A 19,306-nucleotide genomic window follows, 5' to 3' on the forward strand; every position below is an offset into this window, starting at 1 on the left:
ATCATAACTCATACACATTGGTAACAGCTTAAATAAATATATAGTTATTGTTGGGCTTTGAGAAAGGATATTAAATTACATACCGAGGGAGCTAAGGCCAACATAAAGGAACACTTACATCTCTGTTTTCACATTGCACGGGGTTTTTATTCCAAAGAACTCCTGAGCTTAAGCTATTTATTTAAGCATTTCTCCAATATCACAATATCAACTGGTTATTGCATTCTGTGTACCTTGATTTTTTCACTATTTAATGAGTATTTTAAGTTGTTTCATGTTAAACTCAACGTGTTTAGATAACTGAACAGTTACTCAGACAAATGAGGGTTAGTTTTCTTTATATCTCTGTATCTATAAGTAAAAATAGAGATAGATGTTTCCTACTAAGAAATGGTAGGGGGGCCTCATCAATCCATAAAATCAGTGAATAATTTTCGTTGTAGAAGTATATATTGCCTCTAGCTATGAGTCCTCACTTTAATGTGTGAAGTAGAATTTCTATATGAGGAATAAAGAATTGCTGGATCAGATCTTTCCATGAGACTCAAGGATTGAATTTTGTCATAATTCTTTCTGAATCTGCCATTCTTATTTTAGCTAAAATTGTTTTGCCTTGAGTGGAGCTGAGCTGGGGAGGCTTAACACATTGTCTGGCACCGTTATTTGGGATTCACTGAAATTCTTTATTTTGATTTTAAATTGTTTCCAAAAATAACTTCAGAGACCATTAGGTAAAATCATCAAAAATATTCAATAAGGAAATAATTGCCAGAGTTAAAAGTCGAAGTTCATGTACCCTGGGTCTGGGATGGAAGGTTTTACACACACGCGCGAGTGCACACACACACATGTGCATATTTGAAAATACTTCCATGATTGGTCATTGCTATCACATAACAGAAAACAGCTGCATTGAGTAAAGTAACAACTGGACAGCCATTGTAACCTTAGCTTTCCATCTGATACTCAGGAGAGAAACCTTCCTCTACATATGATAAAAAATATGACCACTACCATGATTAGTAAAGCAGTGAAGCAGCAAAACAACTCACTTCTCATCTCTCAGTCTCCACCCTCTGCCCCTTTTGTTCAGTTTTCTCAAGGCCAATATTGCCTATCTCCACAGGGCAATTGGACTATTACATAACAGGCGCTAATACTTGTTTAAGAAAAAACATATATGATCTTTTAAAATGCTCATCCCCAGGAAGCTTAACGACTTTAAAATTAAAACAAGGCAGCCATGGAAAAGCTATTATTGGTAGAACTACACAAGTTGACTTTTTTCTTAACTGTATTTATATTCTGGGGTCGATTTGGTAGCCTTAGCCCAAGTGCTCCAATGATAGTTTCAGGGATATTTTCATCTCTCCTCCTCTCTTGCACTGGCTTTTATTTTCGGTACTTCAGTCGGCTTTAGATGACACTTTTATCTGTTAGGGTTTCAAAATACAACAGCTGGCTGGGCGCGGTGGCTCACGCCTGTAACCCCAGCACTTTGGGAGGCCGAGGCGGGCGGATCACAAGGTCAGGAGATCGAGACCATCCTGGCTAACACGGTGAAACCCCGTCTCTACTGAAAATACAAAAGATTAGCCGGGCGTGGTGGCGGGCGCCTGCAGTCCCAGCTACTCTGGAGGCTGAGGCAGGAGCATAGCGTGAACCTAGGAGGCAGAGCTTGCAGTGGGCCAAGATCGCGCCACTGCACTCCAGCCTGGGGGACAGAGCGAGACTCCGTCTCAAAAAAAAAAACAAAAACAAAAAAAACACTGTTGTGATTTCTAATACCGAAGACTAATTTTATTTTTAAAGTTTGTATAAATAGAAATTATATAGCATATATTTTCTTTCACGCCTGGCTTCTTTCAGTCATTATTATGCTTTTGGCATTTATCCGTGTTACTGCTTTTAGTTGTAGTGTATTTATTATCCTTACTATATAGTATTCTATTATATCAATATAACAATATTCTTTTCTTAATTCTATTGTTGATAAACCTTTTTAGGGTTATTTTCCATTTGGGGATATTGCAAATAGTGCTATGATGAACTTCCCTCTATTTTTACTTTTCACGTTTTGCACACGGGTGAACATTTCACTGGATAAACACATAGTAGTAGAATTCTAGGTCATAGAGTATGTAAATGTTTAGCTTTAATAGATATCAGCAGCCATTTGTTTACATTGGTTATTGTAATTTACCCTCTTACCAACAGTGAATGAGAATATCGATTGCTCCATTTACTTGCCTACTTTTGGTATTTTGGGTCTCGTTTTGTTTTGTCCTGGTTGTTTGGCTTTGAATTCTAGTAGGCATGAAGTGTTATCTCATTGTGATTTTATTTGCATTAGGCTAATGATTAATGAAGAGATCATGTTTTCATGTGTTCATTGGATGATAAAATTTCCTTTTTATGCTAAATATCTGTTAAATGTCTTGGTATTCATACTACGAATTCTGATTGTCAGTTGTTTTCTTATTGCTCTTTAGGAGTTATTTATATATTCTTGGACATAAGCCTTTCATTGCATTATGTGTATTGCTAAATCTCATGCTCCACGATTTGTAATTTTACTCAATTAATAATGTCTTGCGATAAATAATTTTTATATTTATTAAACTGTTTATCAATCTTCATTTTCAGTGTTTTTATTTTCTCTTTAAGAAAATTTTGCTTACACAATTGTTACAAAATATTTTCCTACATGCAAAGTTTTTTATTTTTTTACTTTCCTCATGTGTATTTAAAATCTATCTGAAATTGACTTTTAAGTATAGTCCAGTATATACTGTACCGATTGTGTATACATGGTAGGAGTCAAGACCATTCTGTTCTCTAAAGCTGTTCTACCCATTTATTCATGTATTTGATTATGAATAATCAATAATAACATTTCCTAATTGAGAATAAATAATTACATTTATTCAAACTGCATTTTTCCCCTATGTCACAGCATATCATAAAACAACCTTGTGTATATCATCTATATCTAAATTATGTATTATTCCATTAGTCTGTAATCCATTTTTAAGTGTCATGTGGTTTAATATTAAGTCTTAGACTTAGTATTTGGTGTTGTAAGATTTCAATTTTGTTTTCTTCTTCAAGATTAGTCTTGGTTACTTGGGACCCTTCATCAGTACTCTATAAACATTTGAAAGTTCTTAGCCAGGTCTGGTGGCTTGTGCCTATAATCTCACCTACATGAGAGGATTGATTGAGCCTAGGGGGTTCAAGTCTGCAATAAGCTACGACTGCGCTACTGCACTCCAGCCTCAGTGATAGAGCAAGAACGTCATCTGTAACAACAACAACAAAAAAGATATTTCTTGTTATTATCTACAAAAGAAATAACAGAAAACTTGCTAGAATTTAGATTAGAATTTGATTGGTTTTATAGATAAATTTTAGAACAAACTGATAGCTTTACATGTTGAAACTTTTAATCCATAAGCATAGCAGAACACAGCATTTATTCCTCATTAAGTTTATTTCTAGAAATTTGATTTTCTTGTTATTATAAACTGTTCTTGTAAAATTTCATTTAATAAAGGATTATATTTATTTGACAGATATGGAATATTCAGATTTTCTATTTCTTCTGAGTTTATTTAGTATTATAAAAATTGCAATCTTTCTCACTGTATTACCGATATTGCCTGACATTAACTGACTATACTAATTCTTTTAAAAAATAGTATTTGTTACATTTTTATCCATTCCTCTATTTTCCTTTCAAATCATTATATATAGGGTCTGTATCCTAAAATTTAAGGGTTTATGGCTATGTAAGCCACATATAGGGGTTGTTATTGTTTGTTGTTACTGTTTTCATCCAGACTGTTAATCTTTTTTTTAATTGGATAATTTAGGCCATTTATATTTAATGTAATACTGATATATTTAGGTTATAGCTCACATTTTACTATTTGATATGTATTTCTCATCTTTTTTCTGTTTAATCTTCTGATCTTAGAGTATTTTTTATTTTTAATTAATAAATTTATTTTAAAAGTGACCCATAAAAATTGCATATATTTATCATGTACAACATCATGTTTTGAAATATGTACACATTATGGAATGGCTAAATTGAGCTAATTAACATATGCATTACCATACATACTTATTTTGTGTGTGTATGTGGTGAGAACACATAAAATCTCTCTTAGTAATTTTCAAGAATACAATACATTGTTGTTAACTATCATCAACATGTTGTAAAATCAATCTCTCAAACTTATTGCACTAACTGAACTAAAATTTTGTATCTTTTGACCATCTGCCCAAACACTTCTGCCCCCAGCCCTCGATGTCCACCATTTTACTCTCTGCTTCTATTAGTTCAACTTTTAAAAATTCCACATAAAAGTGACATCATGTGGTATTTGTCTTTCTTTCTGGCTTATTTCAGTTAACATAATGTCCTCCAGGTTCATTCATGTTGTTGCAATTACAAGATTTCCTTTGTTTTAAAGGCTAAGCAGTACTCCATAGTGGATATATTATTATTTCTTGTTTAATTGCTCAATATTCATATTGACATTAAATATTTTTCAACATTGACTTGCATTATTTTTACTATTTTCAGTGATTTCCCCAAAGATTAAAACGTAATTTTTATTTATTATAGGTCAATGCATCAGTTATTTTACTAATCTATATTTAGTTACATTATTTATAATATACTAATGTATATCAATCATTTTGCTTCCCACGCAACTCTTTAGAACTCAAAAAACCTTGTAACTGCATTTAACACCTCATTTTTGGTGTTAATGTTAGTTGTTCATATATTTAAACCATCATATCAGATTATATTTTTATTGTTTTATAGTAAATATTAGTTTATATTTTCTCATGTTTACATCTTCTCTTACTCTTCATTCCCTCTTACATTTTCATGTTTCCATCATGTTTTGTCATTTTTGTGAATGACTCTTTTTATTTTGTCTAAAACAAATCTTAATGAGAATAATTATTTTGATTTTTGTTAACCATATCCCTTTTTTTTTAGTTTTTTTCTTTTTATTTTCCACTCATTTTTTAGTCTGGAAATTTCAGTGATTTATTTTTCAGTTCACCAATTCCCTCTTCTACTACATCCTAGCTACTGTGAGCTCATCTTTTAACTTCTTAATTACCATTATTACATTTTTCAATTCTAAGATTTTTATTATGATTTCCTGAATTCTACATTATGGAGCATACTAATCTTGGTTATTTTTGTATCTGTTTTTCATACTTCTATTAACTGGATCATTGGTAAGAAGTGTGCTAATTTTTTCTTGAGTATTAAATATTATATATGAAAAATCAGGGAGACTCTGGATTGTTCTCCTCCTCCAGAAAGGTTGCAACATGTCCTCTGATGGTGAGATTCAGTCAAGGCATATCATCTTAATCTAATTTAGGACAAGGCTAACTTAAGCTAGGTTAGAATGTGTTTAAGGCTCTGTCTCCTTGTAGCTTACACTCATTCCTAGGACACTGCCCTCCAGTTGGTCGACCTGAAATCCTGAGGTTTCTTCCGTCACCGTTCTTGAGTATGATTACTGTCTCTAAATATTTCCGGAAAATTCCATTATGTTTTTCAGTGGCTTTCTGATGAGCTTCTTATCCTTCTTTAGAATTCAGCAAATGCCTCTAAGGGAGAAAAAAAATGTCCTAATTCTTTATCTCTCTTTTCTCAACAATAACTTGATTTCACATCTCAGCTGTTTTGAAGTCACAAACGTTAGCTTATTCCTCTTTAGTCCTGTGAGATTAACAAATAGTGTGCTGATTTCTCTGCTTTTTTTTGGGTGGGGGTACCAAATTTCTTTATTTGAAGGAATGGTACAAATCAAAGAATTTAAGTGGATGTTTTGAACTTATAGAAACTTATAGAAAAGGTAAAGGAAACCCCAACATGCATGCACTGCCTTGGTGACCAGGGAAGTCACCCCACGGCTATGGGGAAATTAGCCTGAGGCTTAGCTTTCATTATCACTGTCTCCCAGGGTGTGCTTGTCAAAAAGATATTCTGCCAAGCCAGATTCGGGTGCTCCCATCTTGCGCAAGTTGGTCACTTGGTCACCCAATTCTTTGATGGCTTTCACCTGCTCATTCAGGTAATGTGTCTCAATGAAGTCACACAAATGGGGGTCATTTTTGTCAGTGGCCAGTTTGTGCAGTTCCAGTAGTGACTGATTCACATTTTTTTCCAAATGTAATGCACACTCCATCGCATTCAGCCTGCTCTCCCAGTCATCACAGTCTGGTTTCTTGATATCCTGAAGGAAGATTCGGCCACCTAGTTGGTTCTGCAGCTCCATCAGTTTCTCAGCATGTTCCCTCTCCTCATGAGATTGGTGAAGAAAGTATTTGGCAAAGTTCTTCAAAGCCACATCATCGCGGTCAAAGTAGTAAGACATGGACAGGTAAACGTAGGAGGCGTAGAGCTCCAGGTTGATCTGGCGGTTTATGGCGGCCTCTGAGTCCTGGTGGTAGTTCTGGCGCACCTGCGAGGTGGACGCGGTCGTCATGGCGGCGACTAAGCAGAGGCGGCGGCGGCGGCGGCTGCGCGGCGCTGGAGCGGCGGCGGGGGCCTTGGGGCAGTCCGAGGGTGCGGTGAAGAGGTGACGGAGGGCTGGCTATGGACGGCCGGCCCGGGTGCGGGACGAGCGCCGGGTTCCGTCCAAGCACTGTTGAAGCAGGAAACCCCGACGACTCTCTGCGAAGAACGTCTCTCTCTGCTTCTTATTTGTATTTCTCTACTTAAAAACTTGGCTTCTAATTTGTGGACCAATTAAAAAATGCCCAAAGGAGGGTGACTCTTAGAATGACCTTGTAAGTTTCTGAGGTTTTTTTTTTTCTGCAAACCCCTCATCTTTCAATTTCTAGTTGCTTTGGCAGCTCTCCGCTGTATTCAAATAAATGGTTTAGTCAAATTGTTCTCTTTGTTTTCAAGTTGGCTTATTGGTCTTCTGTAAGCTACTCCATAATGAATGGAAGCAGAAGTTTCAAAGAATAGCTGATAAATAAAAATGTTGTATAATTGTTGCAATTATTACTGTTGTTGATGCATTATTATTTTTTTAATTCCATAGAACCAAAGCTTCTACACTGTTTTCACTAGGCAAGAGTAAGTGGCAATTGACAACCAAAAGTTGAAAACCCTTGTTACAGGTGTTCAGGTATTTGAGGTAGGCATTAGCTTTTAGTAGGGCATGCAGCATATCTCAAATGCAATAGCTTCCTGTGAATACCTCATCACCAGTCACCAGTATTGCTATAAAATCTAAAAAATTCAGCTTTTTTTAATGTAGCTAATATTTGGCCATCTATAAAAGTCAGATGTGTAATCTTTGCACATCCCCAAAACATTTTATGCTGTATTTATCAATATGAAATATATACTTTTTAATTAAAAACTACAAATCTCATATTCCTCAATCTATATTTAAAACTTTATTTTTTCACAGATTTATAGAGAAAACTTTTTGCCCTTTAGTCCATGTGCCAAAATACTTTTGGGTATAAAAATAGTTCTATTTCATCAGTGATTAACATATACAATATATTACAGAAAAATCTTTTCCATATTATATTTTACCTGGCATGTGTATTTATATAATATCCAAAACTTTTCATTGTGACAAATTTTTTGTCATCTTGAGAATGTGTGTAAATATCACTGAGTGAAATCAATTGCTTTAAACTATAATGTCATGCAACTATGTGAAGTGGCTGCTTTACTAAAATGTAGTTTTAATATGAATTAATAGAAGTAGAGTGCCAGAACAAGACATGTGCAGATCCTGCTATGTTCTGTTGTGATCAGGACTTACTTCAATTTTGGTACTCTGCTTTAAACATCATACATTAAAGGAAACATCAATTATAACATTGCACACAGTGTCACTAGATAGTGAAAGGCTCTTAAACACTGTTTGCGAAGAATAATTCACAGGACTGAAATGAAGACAAGATTTGTCAAGTAACACATTTTCTAATATTTAGAAGTCTATAACACACAGGCTTAAGAGACATCCTGGGTCATTATAGGGGAAAGAATCCCAACTGGTCAACATGTGAGTGAAAAACATTTTAATAACTGGAACTGTACTGTCACAGATAAATTAATATAGGAAGTAAAAAATGTATAAACAATTAAAAATATTTGATGATTTCATAGAGATGGTATCAAGGGGATAAAAACATCCTACCAGGAATAATCTAGGTGATTTCTAAGATTTCTTCCAATTCTAAAACTGAGATTAAACAACGTTGTATAAAGTCAGATCTCTGCTTTTCTTTCTCATTTAGTATCTTAAAATTCATTTATGTGGAACATCAATCGTTGAACTGATTTGTATCTTATGATTTGGGGGAAGGATTGAAATTTGAAAGTGATAATATGTATAATTTTATTATATCATAGTATTTACCTCAAAAAATTTCTGCTGTACAATCATTTCTATAACTAGCAATAATAAAGGAGATAGGACCCATGGTTCAAGATCTTAAATCAAGCTAAATTTCCTGTCACAAGGCTGGCTTTTCCTTCTGTGCCTAATAATATGTTCATCATTTCCTTCTGAGACCTCACCAGGGGCATGTTTAACATTCATATTTCTGCCAAGCTGTCATGTTTTATCTCAGATGCTGTAAGCTTTCTCTACCGTGTTCCTCACAGCCATCTGAATTCTCACCAGAATTGCTTTTCACTCCACATTGCCACAAATCATTTCTTTGAGGCAATCTGGGTTTTCTCTATCATGGTCCCCAAAATTCTTCCAGCCTCTGCCCATTAATCAGTCTCAAAACCACTTCCATATTTTTAAGCATTTGTTACAGCAGCACCTCATTTCCTGGTACCCAAACCTGTCGTTTCTTGGGGCTGCCATAGCTAAGTACCACAAACAGGGTGGCTTAAAGCAACAGGAACTTACTCTTTCACAGTTCTGGAGGCCAAAAGTCTGAAGCCAGGGTGTTGGCAGGGTCATTTTCCATCTGGAGACTCTGACAGAGAATCTGTTCCATGCCTTTTGGGTTATAATGCTTCTGTTCCAAGGCGTTCCTTGGTTTGCAAATCTATCGCTCCAATTTCTGCCTTCACGGCCTTCTTCCCTGTGTGTCTTTGTCTCTGTGAATGTCTCCTCTTAAAAGAACACAAATCATTGAATTTGAGGCCCATCTAATCCAGTACGACCTCATCTGAATTAATTATATCTGCAAAGACCTTATTTCCAAATAAGGTCACATTCTGAGGTTCCAGGTAGATGTGAATTTGGGAAGGACACTGTTCAATCCACCATATAGGTTCTGTGTTCCTTAAGGTCTGTACCATGTGTGGTTCTAGAAGTCAACACAGTGCCTGGCACCTAGAATGAATGAACGATTTAGTGAATTTCCTCCATCACTAACTCTGTCAAATAAGAACAGTTAAGTGTCAAAGTTGAGGTGGATACATTAAATAATGCTCACTTTATTTGGGCAAGATTTAAGAGTCAGCCTTGACTTTCAATCCTCTTGTGGGCCACATAAGCATTGCATGTCACACTGGGGTCTAATCTCACTTGTCTGATTGTTCCCAAATAAGCTTGCTTGAGAAAAACATCCCCTCCATCTACTGAGATAGAAGTTTGCCATTTGCAGTTGAATCTATGCTATTCTGGAAAGATCTGTATCACATTCTTTACTCTGGTCCCACCTGCAAGAGAGGATCCTACTAGTTCATCAACATTTCTGTATATTAGGAATGTGGCTGTGTGACCTCAGTAAGCCACTTAATCTTTTTTGGCTCTGTTGTTTTGTAAAATGGGATTATTAATGTTACCTACTTTGTAGGGTTGCTATAAGCATGAAATAAGTTAATTTCATAAAGTACTCAAAACTGTGTCTGGCACAGAGTAAATCCATGTTTGTTTAATAAATAGTATTTAATGTCAATCAATCAAAATCAATGAAGTTTCTCTGTAAACAAAGTATTAAGCAGCTACCAAGTTCTCAAAAGGGGTTGCCTGTTTCTTATAATTTTCATAGAGACATAGCAACTTAGAACTGGTTTCATCAAGGTAGTTACTAAATTCAGCGACATGAAGGAAAATTCTCTGAGAAGCATTTTCCTGGCTAAGCTTAAAGGTCTGCCTCTCAAACACTTCTGTTTTGGAGATATGACATTTTATAGCATGAATGGAAAAAATTGTCTGGAAGTTATAGTGTTTTTTTAACATAACACTCACTATTGTACCTCACATTTTACGGTTTACAGAATGTTTGTTTTAAGTAGTCAGTAGGGTTGCGGAAAGTATAACTAACGTGCATCCTGATTTGTGAATCGCGTGTAATCTGAGAGCATCTGAAAGCCTGTTGGTGTCCTTTTCTTGGCTCATGGCTCACATACTCCCTTGAAGGGCTGTCAAAGTTGGCATGGCTTAAATGTCATTTTTTAAATTACTAAGGATTTAAAGTCAGGCTAAGGTTTTGTGTGTGTGTGTGTGTGTGTGTGTGTGTGTGTGTGTGTGTGTGCGTGCATGTGTGTATGTGTTGAAGATGAAAGAGTTTAGCAAATATCAGTTTATTGACTATGAAAATGTACCCAGACTTCACTTAAACCACTTTTCTCACCCACCCATAGAACTGTTTCAATCAAGTTCAATCAAGGTGACACTAATGAGCTAACAGTCTTCCAGGTAGCAGTGACATTGACATCAGAAACATTCTATAGATCTTAGCCTTACCTTCTTATATGCATCCCCTCCCCCATCTTTTGTCTCTTTCCAGAGCCTGAAATCTGTTATTATTCCTCTTGGGAGGTCCGTTTACATTGAACACACATCTGGCTTAATTAGGTTGACAGCTGCTACAGGTACCGTTGGACAAGGTCCAGCCATCTCAGTGCATTCCCATTTACTTGACAGCTTAACCTTTCACAATCTCATCTTCAGAGTGCAAATGAACTTGAGAGATGTGCTTTTATTATTTGTTAATACATGCTCATTCTCTACCTTGCCACCAAAATCGTAATCAACAGAGACCACACTAAAAAGTAAAGGGTATTTCCCTAATGCCAACTGGTGAACTGCAAAGACCAAACTACCCAAACCTATGAAAACTTGGCAAAAAAGCATAATAAGAAGTGGTCCAGGGCAGTTGGAGAAAAGGCTGAGAAAACAATCCCACTTTCAAGCTTATGGCTTGAGTTTGCTTACATAAAATCTTTAGGCAGTAAAAAGTGATTATAGTTATTTCTGCCTTCAGCCACAGCCAACAAAGAAGGTGGTCTTCAGATTCCCCACATACACTGATGTTTTTCATCTACGCTGTTGTACTTCTAGCAATGGAGTGACCAAACATTTTGCACGTGCATACAGGAATAATCTGTTTGCTGCAAAGCCACTTGGTCTGTGTTTTAAACCACCTGCCTTAACTGCCTTTGCAGTTGTTTTAATTAATTCATGCATAATTTTTTTCCACTAGAGCTTCATGTAGAAACAGCATTGAGAATAACAACTACTTTTAGCTGCCTCAACCCAAGCCCAAGCCCAAATTAATAAAAGCAGAGTCAATTCCAAAAGTCCCTTCCAAAGAAAGGTGGTTAGCTTTTTCGTACCATATTTACTTACAGCAGGAAAGTCCTTTATTTAACAAATTACTATTTGACTTCCTGGAAGTTTAGACGTTTGATTCTCTGGGGCGATTGTATTTTCCCAAGAAGCAACACCTTTGGGAGGCCAGAGGACAAAAGGAAACTGAGGGTCATTCCGTTTTCCTGGACCATGATTTTCCTTTGGCTATTATTTTGAATCATTATAGCTAAATTGTTTTTATTCTCCAAGAAGCAACACCTTTGGGAGGCCAGAGGACAAAAGGAAACTGAGGGTCATTCCGTTTTCCTGGATCATGATTTTCCTTTGGCTATTATTTTGAATCATTATAGCTAAATTGTTTTTCTTCTCCAAGAACTAAAAGTAGATCTGCTATTCAATCTAGCAATCTTACTAGTGAGTATCTACCCAAAGAAAAAGACATCATTATATCAAAAGAACACCTGTATGCGTATGTTCATTACAGCACAGTACACAACTGCAAAGCCATGGAACCAACATAAATGTACATCAATTGATTTTTGAATAAAGAAAATATAATATATATACACTATGGAATACTACACAGCCATAAAAAAGAATAAAATAATGTATTTTGCAGCAACTTAGATGGAGCTGTAGGCCATTATTCTAAGTGAAGTAACTGAGTAAGAGAAAAACCAAATATGTTCTCATAAGTGAGAGCTAAGCTATGGGTAGGCAAAGGCAAACAGAGTGGTATAATACATACAGAGTGGTATAATACATACAGAGTGGTATAATGGACATTGCAGACTGCAGACTCAGAAGGGAGGCAGTGGAGGGGCATGAGGGAACATTTACACTGGCATCCTTCTCCTTCAGTGCTAACTTTTCAGTCACAATAGAACACCTTGAGCTCAGGGAAACTGAGGGCACTCTTCCTCAAAGCAGCCAGAGTTGCAAGGTCTGAATGGTCATCAGATTCATCTTTCTGGGTAAATAGATGGCACCTCGTAACTATGAAATGATGATGTTTATTAAGAAGAGGTGGAGGTGCAGTGTGAAGCTCTCCTGAGTGCACCGTGGTTTTTGGCAGCACTTCAGAGGTAAGGATGGCTGCCCTAGATCAACCTGGCTGGTGTCAGAATAGGTTTTGCCTTTAGGGCAGACTAGGATACCTTCAAGGCAACCAGGAGTGAAGTTGTCTCCCTCTTGCTGTCAAGCGACTGACAGGAATGATTTGGGGCCCTATACTGAACTCCCAGACAGCCATCCCTCCACACCAAGCCCTGGTGCTGGGAATAGCATCTCCTGGCCTCCTGGAGCTAACTCACCCAGAGAAAATAAGGGCTAGGGCTCCCAGGATACCAACAAAATCCCAAAGATAAGATATTCAGGCAGTTAATTCTGGTATATAGTATGTATAAATAATCATACTTCTTAGAGATGCTTATCTACAATAAGGAAAAAAACTTACTTTTGTACAAAACCATTTTACCTACCACTACGATGTTTCTCACAATGTACTGGTAGATGTCAAACAATAAAGAAGCAAGATTAGAAAAAGTTTTATCATCTTTGCTGTCCCACCAGTGCATTAAACAAACAAGAACATTTAGCATATTTATTTAAGAAGTGTATTAGCAATTAGCTATTGTGTGTGCTTTGATCCATTTCCTAAAATCAAACAAAAAATAAGATAGGCAGTTGAGCAAGCAAGAAATCAATTTGTGCTGCTTCAAATTTCATGGAGATGGTCATCAAATTTGTGCCCTTGATCAAACACTGCAAAATAAGTACTTTTTCTTTTTTCTTTTACAAATCTGTATACCACTCAGGTCAAATGCCTGTTTAATTTATAGAAATATAAATAAATAACCATACAATAAAATTTTATGATCTAATCACACCGTGCTCTGGATGTTAGTCATAGGCCACTGTGCTTTCTGCCCACTGTAAATCACTCAGCACAACGGCTGACTTATTTACCACAAACCGTTTTAACAAATGTAGTCCTGCCTTTCCCTCCATATTAATTAATACACATAACAAAGGATAACGCTATCCCTAGGACAACAAAACCCTTTTGTTCCTGAAGCCTCCAGGCGTCCACTGAGGCCCCTTTGTAGGTGCTTTCTCCTCGCTGATTAAAGGAGATATTTTGTGTGTTCCAGTAAGAACTGGGAGAGTAATCCTGCACCTGTTGGAGGCTTAGGAAACTGGTGAGTAAACCTCTCAAACCTCCATGGCTGACTCAGTTTTCTCAGCCTGGAGGACTGGCAGAGAGCTTCCCAAAACTGGAAAGATGTTTCTTGAAGCTTTCCTCGTGTCACCTAGAGCCATTCCCGTTGCATTTCTGAGAGCTTCGTCCTAATTTTCGGTTACTCATTTTTTTAAAAAGGCTTTGACAGTCAGATCCAACAAGTAAGTAGAAAGCATCCAATTTCAGTGTGAAAAATACAGCAAAAAAATGAGGCTATTTGATTTATTTTAGATCAAACATCCAGTTATTTGGAAATATCTATTTTTGACTAAATTTTTATTCTCATCCAGATGTTTGGCATTTTTGTAGACATGGATTAAGTGCCTGCATTGTATTAAAAAGACCCATTTCAAAAGGAAAAATGATATAATATTCTTGTAAATTCGAGTAAACCAAAAGATTGGCTTCTTTCTTAGCACAATCAAAAGAAACTTTCCTCACCTCCCTTATAACCTCACATCCTAAAGGGAAGGGGGCGATATCTATAAACTATCTGGGGTTTTTTTTCCATAATAATATTCTTACACAAATCTGCAGCTTTTGGACAGTCAAAAGAGAGACCCACCTGGCACACAGGAAGCCACACACGGACAGCAGGACCACTCCAGGCCGTCGAGGCCCATGGTCGGGACTCTGCTCACCATATGTGGAGATGTTGCTTTCCTCCAGAAGCTCTGTCACATTAACTTCAAACCGGTCTTGGATGTCATTGAGGACTTTGGCATCATTCTCCTCAGACACAAAAGTGATGGCCAGGTCTTTAGTGCCAAAGCAACCTGCACAGGCCACTGGGTGGAGGTAGGTGTCCGAGTCTTCAGGCATGCCATAGTTAAGACGATGTTGAATCACTCAATTCCTACAATGGTTAGGAAACGATTGAAAGTGAACACGGGGACTCTGAGCAAACCTGCTGAGATACAGGCTTGGGGCTGCCTCAGTAAATTCCTCCAGTGAAGTGGATGGGATTATGGTGTGGATGATGACAAAAGAGTAGAAGAGAAGTTATCAACAGATTTGCACAGAGGTCGTCGAAGATTTTATAAATGAAGAAAAATGTCTGCAGCCAGTGGTTTATGCCAAATATCTTCCCAAGCCTCCATATCCCTGTGGATGTTGCAACTGACTGCAAACAGGTTGATGTCCACCAGGATCCACTGCTGGAAATCCTTGGACTGCTAATAGCGTGACAGGCATTCTTCCTGGGCCATGGCCAGGAAGTTCTGCTCCATGAGGAGCTGGGCCGGGGACATGCAGGGCTGCACCGGCTTGATGAAGATTGCCACCTGTTTAAATTCCAGCATGTCCAGGAGATCGAAAAGCTTGCAGTTCTTCTCAGTGTCCTTGAGCTTGAGGTAGTACTGCTGCGGTGTGTGCAGCGTGCGCTTGGTCTCGTCATCCACAAACACCTCCATGGGACCCTGCATGGACTCCCTGCACACAGGCCAGATCTCCTTGCTCAGGGTGGCACTGAACATGATTCACTGCTTCTGCTGGAACATCAGGTGGGAGGCCTCCCACATGTCCCGCCACATGTCCAGCCACCGCAGCATCTCATCCAGCACAAAGTGCTTCACATTCTTCAGGTTGAGGCTCCTGTTCTGCACAAGTGCCACAATCCGACCAGGGGTCCCCACCATGACACGAGGACAGTTCATCAACAATTCTTCATTCTTTTTGATAAAGAGGCCTCCGAAAAACACAGACACCTTGACACTGGGCATCTACTTGGAGAAGTGCTCATTCACACTCCTTGCTGATCTGGAAGGCCAGCTCCCCTGTGTGGCACAGATCAGGACTGTCACCTGTCAGTTGACAGGCCAGATCTGCTGCACAGTGGCTGGCACAAAGACCGCTGTCTTGCCCTTCCCAGATTTGGCTTGGCACTGGATGTCCATACCCAGGGTGGCCTGAAGAATGCACTCATGCTGGACCTCAGGAGCTCCAGTTTCAGCAGAAAGTCCCAGAAACCAGAGCTGTGGACGGAAACGTAGGATCCCTTGACATCTTTCTTACGGGGAACCAGAGTGCTCCCTGGAGACGCCTGGGGCTCTTCTTCATAATCCAAAAGCTCATTTTCCACATCCTGTTCTGCCATGTTGCTGAGAGCAGAGAGAGGTAGGGCCCTGGTTCCTCATTCTCCTCCACATGCCACGAGGGGATGCAGTTGCTAATTGTTTATATCTATTATAAGAATTAGCAGCTAATGGCCAGGCACTGTGACTCACGCCTGTAATCCCAGCACTTTGGGAGGCTGAGGCGGGTGGATCACAAGGTCAGGAGATGGAGACCATCCTGGCTAACGCGGTGAAACCCTGTCTCTACTAAAAATACAAAAAATTAGCCAGGCCTGGTGGCAGGTGCCCGTAGTCCCAGCTACTCAGGAGGCTGAGGCAGGAGAATGGCGTGAACCCAGGAGGCGGAGCTTGCAGTGAGCCAGGATCACACCACTGCACTCCAGCCTGGGCTACAGAGCAAGACTCTGCCTCAAAAAAAAAAAAAAAAAAAAAAAAAAAAAGAATTACCAGCTAATTAAAAAAAAAAAAAAAACCAGACTGAGAAGTTAGGCAGGGATGGAGCTGGCGAGACTTCTCATAAAGCAGCCCCTGTCAACAGGAACCATCCTGCAAGCCTCCTACTTTGGCTGTGAATTGAGGGGATGCAATTCCCAAGGTCATTGCCATACCAATGAGTAGAGGGTGCAGATGGAATCTGGCTACTAGCTCTGCAGGGGTTAGAGGACAAAGATAGAACCCTGTGGCAACAACATCACACAGGCAGACCTTTAAAAGACTATTAAGGTACTTCACTCTGGAGACTGGGTGTCTGAATTGGGGTGGTGCTGACGGACACAGTGAGAAGTAATCTGTTTAAAACATAAGCAGGGCAAAGAGTTAGGAGTGTGTTCTAGGCATTTTGGCCTGAGCAGCATTGTAAATGGTGTGAACTTGGGAATACAAGAAGAGGAAAAAGAATGTGAGTAAAAAACAAACAAAACCAAAGGTCAGCTTGGCACAGGCTTAATTTGGGTTACCTGCAGACACCTACAGAGGATGCGGGCAGGTGAAACTGAGGCTCCACACCAAGGGCGATGGCAGAGCTGAGATGTGAGTGTGGTGCATGAATGCAATTTAAAATGACAGGTCTTCATTCAGCCTTAGGTTATAAGGATAGAAAAGGGAAGAGAACCCAAGATTGGGTGCCACAGTGCTCTGACATTTCAAAGTCAGGAAGAAGAGTAGGAATCCCACATGGGGACTGAGTCAGACATGATCTTCTCTGAGTGGTTTTCCTTACCTCATCATTTCCCAAATTCTGAGTTAGATTGTGATTCTACAGAAGTCTGTGCTTGTCCACCATAGCATTTATCAAGTTACATCACCAATATTTTACACTGGATAGTACATTCATTCTGTAAAGGAAGGGACTGTGTCTTGCTACATCTTGAAATTGACTCAGGCAAATGGTAGACTGTAAAACCACCACTTATGGAATAAAGGAAGAAAATTTAGACCCCAAAGCCTATACAGATAGCCTAAAGTATTATCCCATTTCACAAGTAACTTGCGTTACTAGCAGCTTCAATCCTACAATCGATGGGCTTTGAGTAGATGCTATTCTATCAACACAGGTGGCCCTTGGTGTATCTGGAATGTGTCATTTTACCCAAGTATGCCAAGGGAAGAAAAAATCTTAGTATCTCTCTCTCTTCCCTCCTTCCAGTTTTGGAGAGCTGTAGCTAGAAGTAAATCCTCTAAAGATGAAGACTACTAATTACAACATTTCACATTTTGGGTCATTCTTTATTCACAAAACATCACTGTAGCCACCACCTTAGCCTCTCCACTTCCAGCAAGGAGATCTGGCCTGTGTGCAGGAAGTCTATGCAGGATCCCATGGAGGTGTTTGTGGATGACGAGACCAAGCGCACGCTGCACGCACCTGCAGCAGTACTACCTCAAGCTCAAGGACACTGAGAAGAACTGCAAGCTTATTTCCTGGCCCACTGCACCTCAGCCCTGCCTTATGCTAAGTCTCCATGTCAGAGGATGACATATACACATGCGCGTGCACATGCATATTCACCATCTGGCCCTTGTTCCATTCAGGTGATTTATTTCTTGCATCTTGCATCTCCTTATTGAATTTACAAGAAGATGCATGATAATTCATTTTCTTTGTCAATTCCCTGCTTCTCATTTTGCTAATTCAATGCCACACTAACACTTCTATTAATTTGGCACTTGGAACTGATAGATTTACTGTGTGGCATTCCATCTCTAACTAAACAAAAATAAAACCGCAGACTTGGAGCTTTTTCCAGTGTCAAAGTTTTGCTGCTGCTGCTGCTGCTGCTGCTGCTGCTGCTGCTGCTGCTGCTGCTGCTGCTGCTGCTGCTGCTGCTGCTGCTGCTGTTTTGGCCACTGCTGCATTGTATGAAGCTTATCCACATCCTTTAATCATATACTCATATTCTCTCTAACTGAGGTATATGGGGATAATACCTGAAGTTTTTCCACTTCATGGAGGCATTGTAAATATTCCTGAAGTGAAGAATTCTGTGGTTAAAGAAGTCATCTTCCTTATAAATCACAGGGTTCACTTGAGTCATAAGGCGACCTGCTCTTCTATAGCAAATGCTTGCTTGCTGCAAAGGCCTGGACTAGGAGTCTCAATAGTGATCACCTGCACCTTGTTCATGATATCCACATATGTAGATGACATCTCTGGAGACAATTAACTCTGTAAAATTTTAGGACAATCAGTTGCCTATGAATCTGAATAACATCTGCAGTTATAGCAGGGAGGATAAAATTAGCAGAGTGATCAATTCTTATCCTTCAGGATGTAAACTAACAGCTGGATTGAAAAAGAAAGTTCCACAATCAAATTTCATCAGTGATCTGTTGCAAAATGAGTGGTTGGCCACCCTAAAACTCCTAGCCCAGGCCTTTGTTGTAAACAAACATTGGCTACACATGAGCAGATCCTCCTTTTCACCCAGGCACACTCTGTGATTTCTAAGGACATTTGCAAGGTTTGCGATCCAGAAGCCCATTTAAACATCAGGTATCTATCGGGGTTTGGAGAGAAGTGCATCACCAATTCAAATGCCAACCAGCCTAATGGATGCTGGGAACATGCCCCAGGGTAACCACTGCTAGGGTGACTGATCTATCTGAAGTTCAGTTAAGGAAAAATGCTCGTCCTCACTTCCAAGTTTTGAAAACAGTTGGGCATTTTTGAACATTTTGAACTCTCTTTCTCCCCTGTAACCACTTCTTTTCTGCCCTGAAATCTGTAGTGGGAAAGAAACGTATTTAGTAATTTAAGCTCTCATCTTAAGAAAAGTTCAAAGTAGGTGTGGAGTAAATGTTGTGAGAGGGAAACCTGAACCTAGAGTTAGTGTAATAAGCCCAAGTCCCAGACATATCAAGAAAGTTAGCAATGCCAGAAATAAACACAGCCGAGCATAAATCAACAGAGA

General features: G+C 38.8%; 1 protein-coding gene and 1 pseudogene across 1 annotated transcript; both read right to left on the reverse strand.

The window, feature by feature from the left end:
• Positions 1-1,988: 1,988 nt before the first annotated feature.
• Positions 1,989-6,695, reverse strand: LOC100992304 (ferritin heavy chain). The gene is made up of 2 exons (XM_014347386.4): positions 5,478-6,695; positions 1,989-3,302 (listed from the first exon to the last, which is right to left on the reverse strand). The coding sequence occupies exon 1, from the start codon at positions 6,528-6,530 to the stop codon at positions 5,979-5,981; it is 552 nt and encodes a 183-aa protein (XP_014202872.1). The 5' UTR covers positions 6,531-6,695; the 3' UTR covers positions 1,989-3,302; positions 5,478-5,978.
• Positions 6,539-17,355, reverse strand: LOC100992649 (ATP-dependent RNA helicase DDX39A-like; annotated as a pseudogene).
• Between the last annotated feature and the right edge of the window lie 1,951 nt (positions 17,356-19,306).

This window comes from Pan paniscus, chromosome 14, assembly GCF_029289425.2.
Source record: "Pan paniscus chromosome 14, NHGRI_mPanPan1-v2.0_pri, whole genome shotgun sequence".
Taxonomy (NCBI): Eukaryota; Metazoa; Chordata; class Mammalia; order Primates; family Hominidae; genus Pan; species Pan paniscus.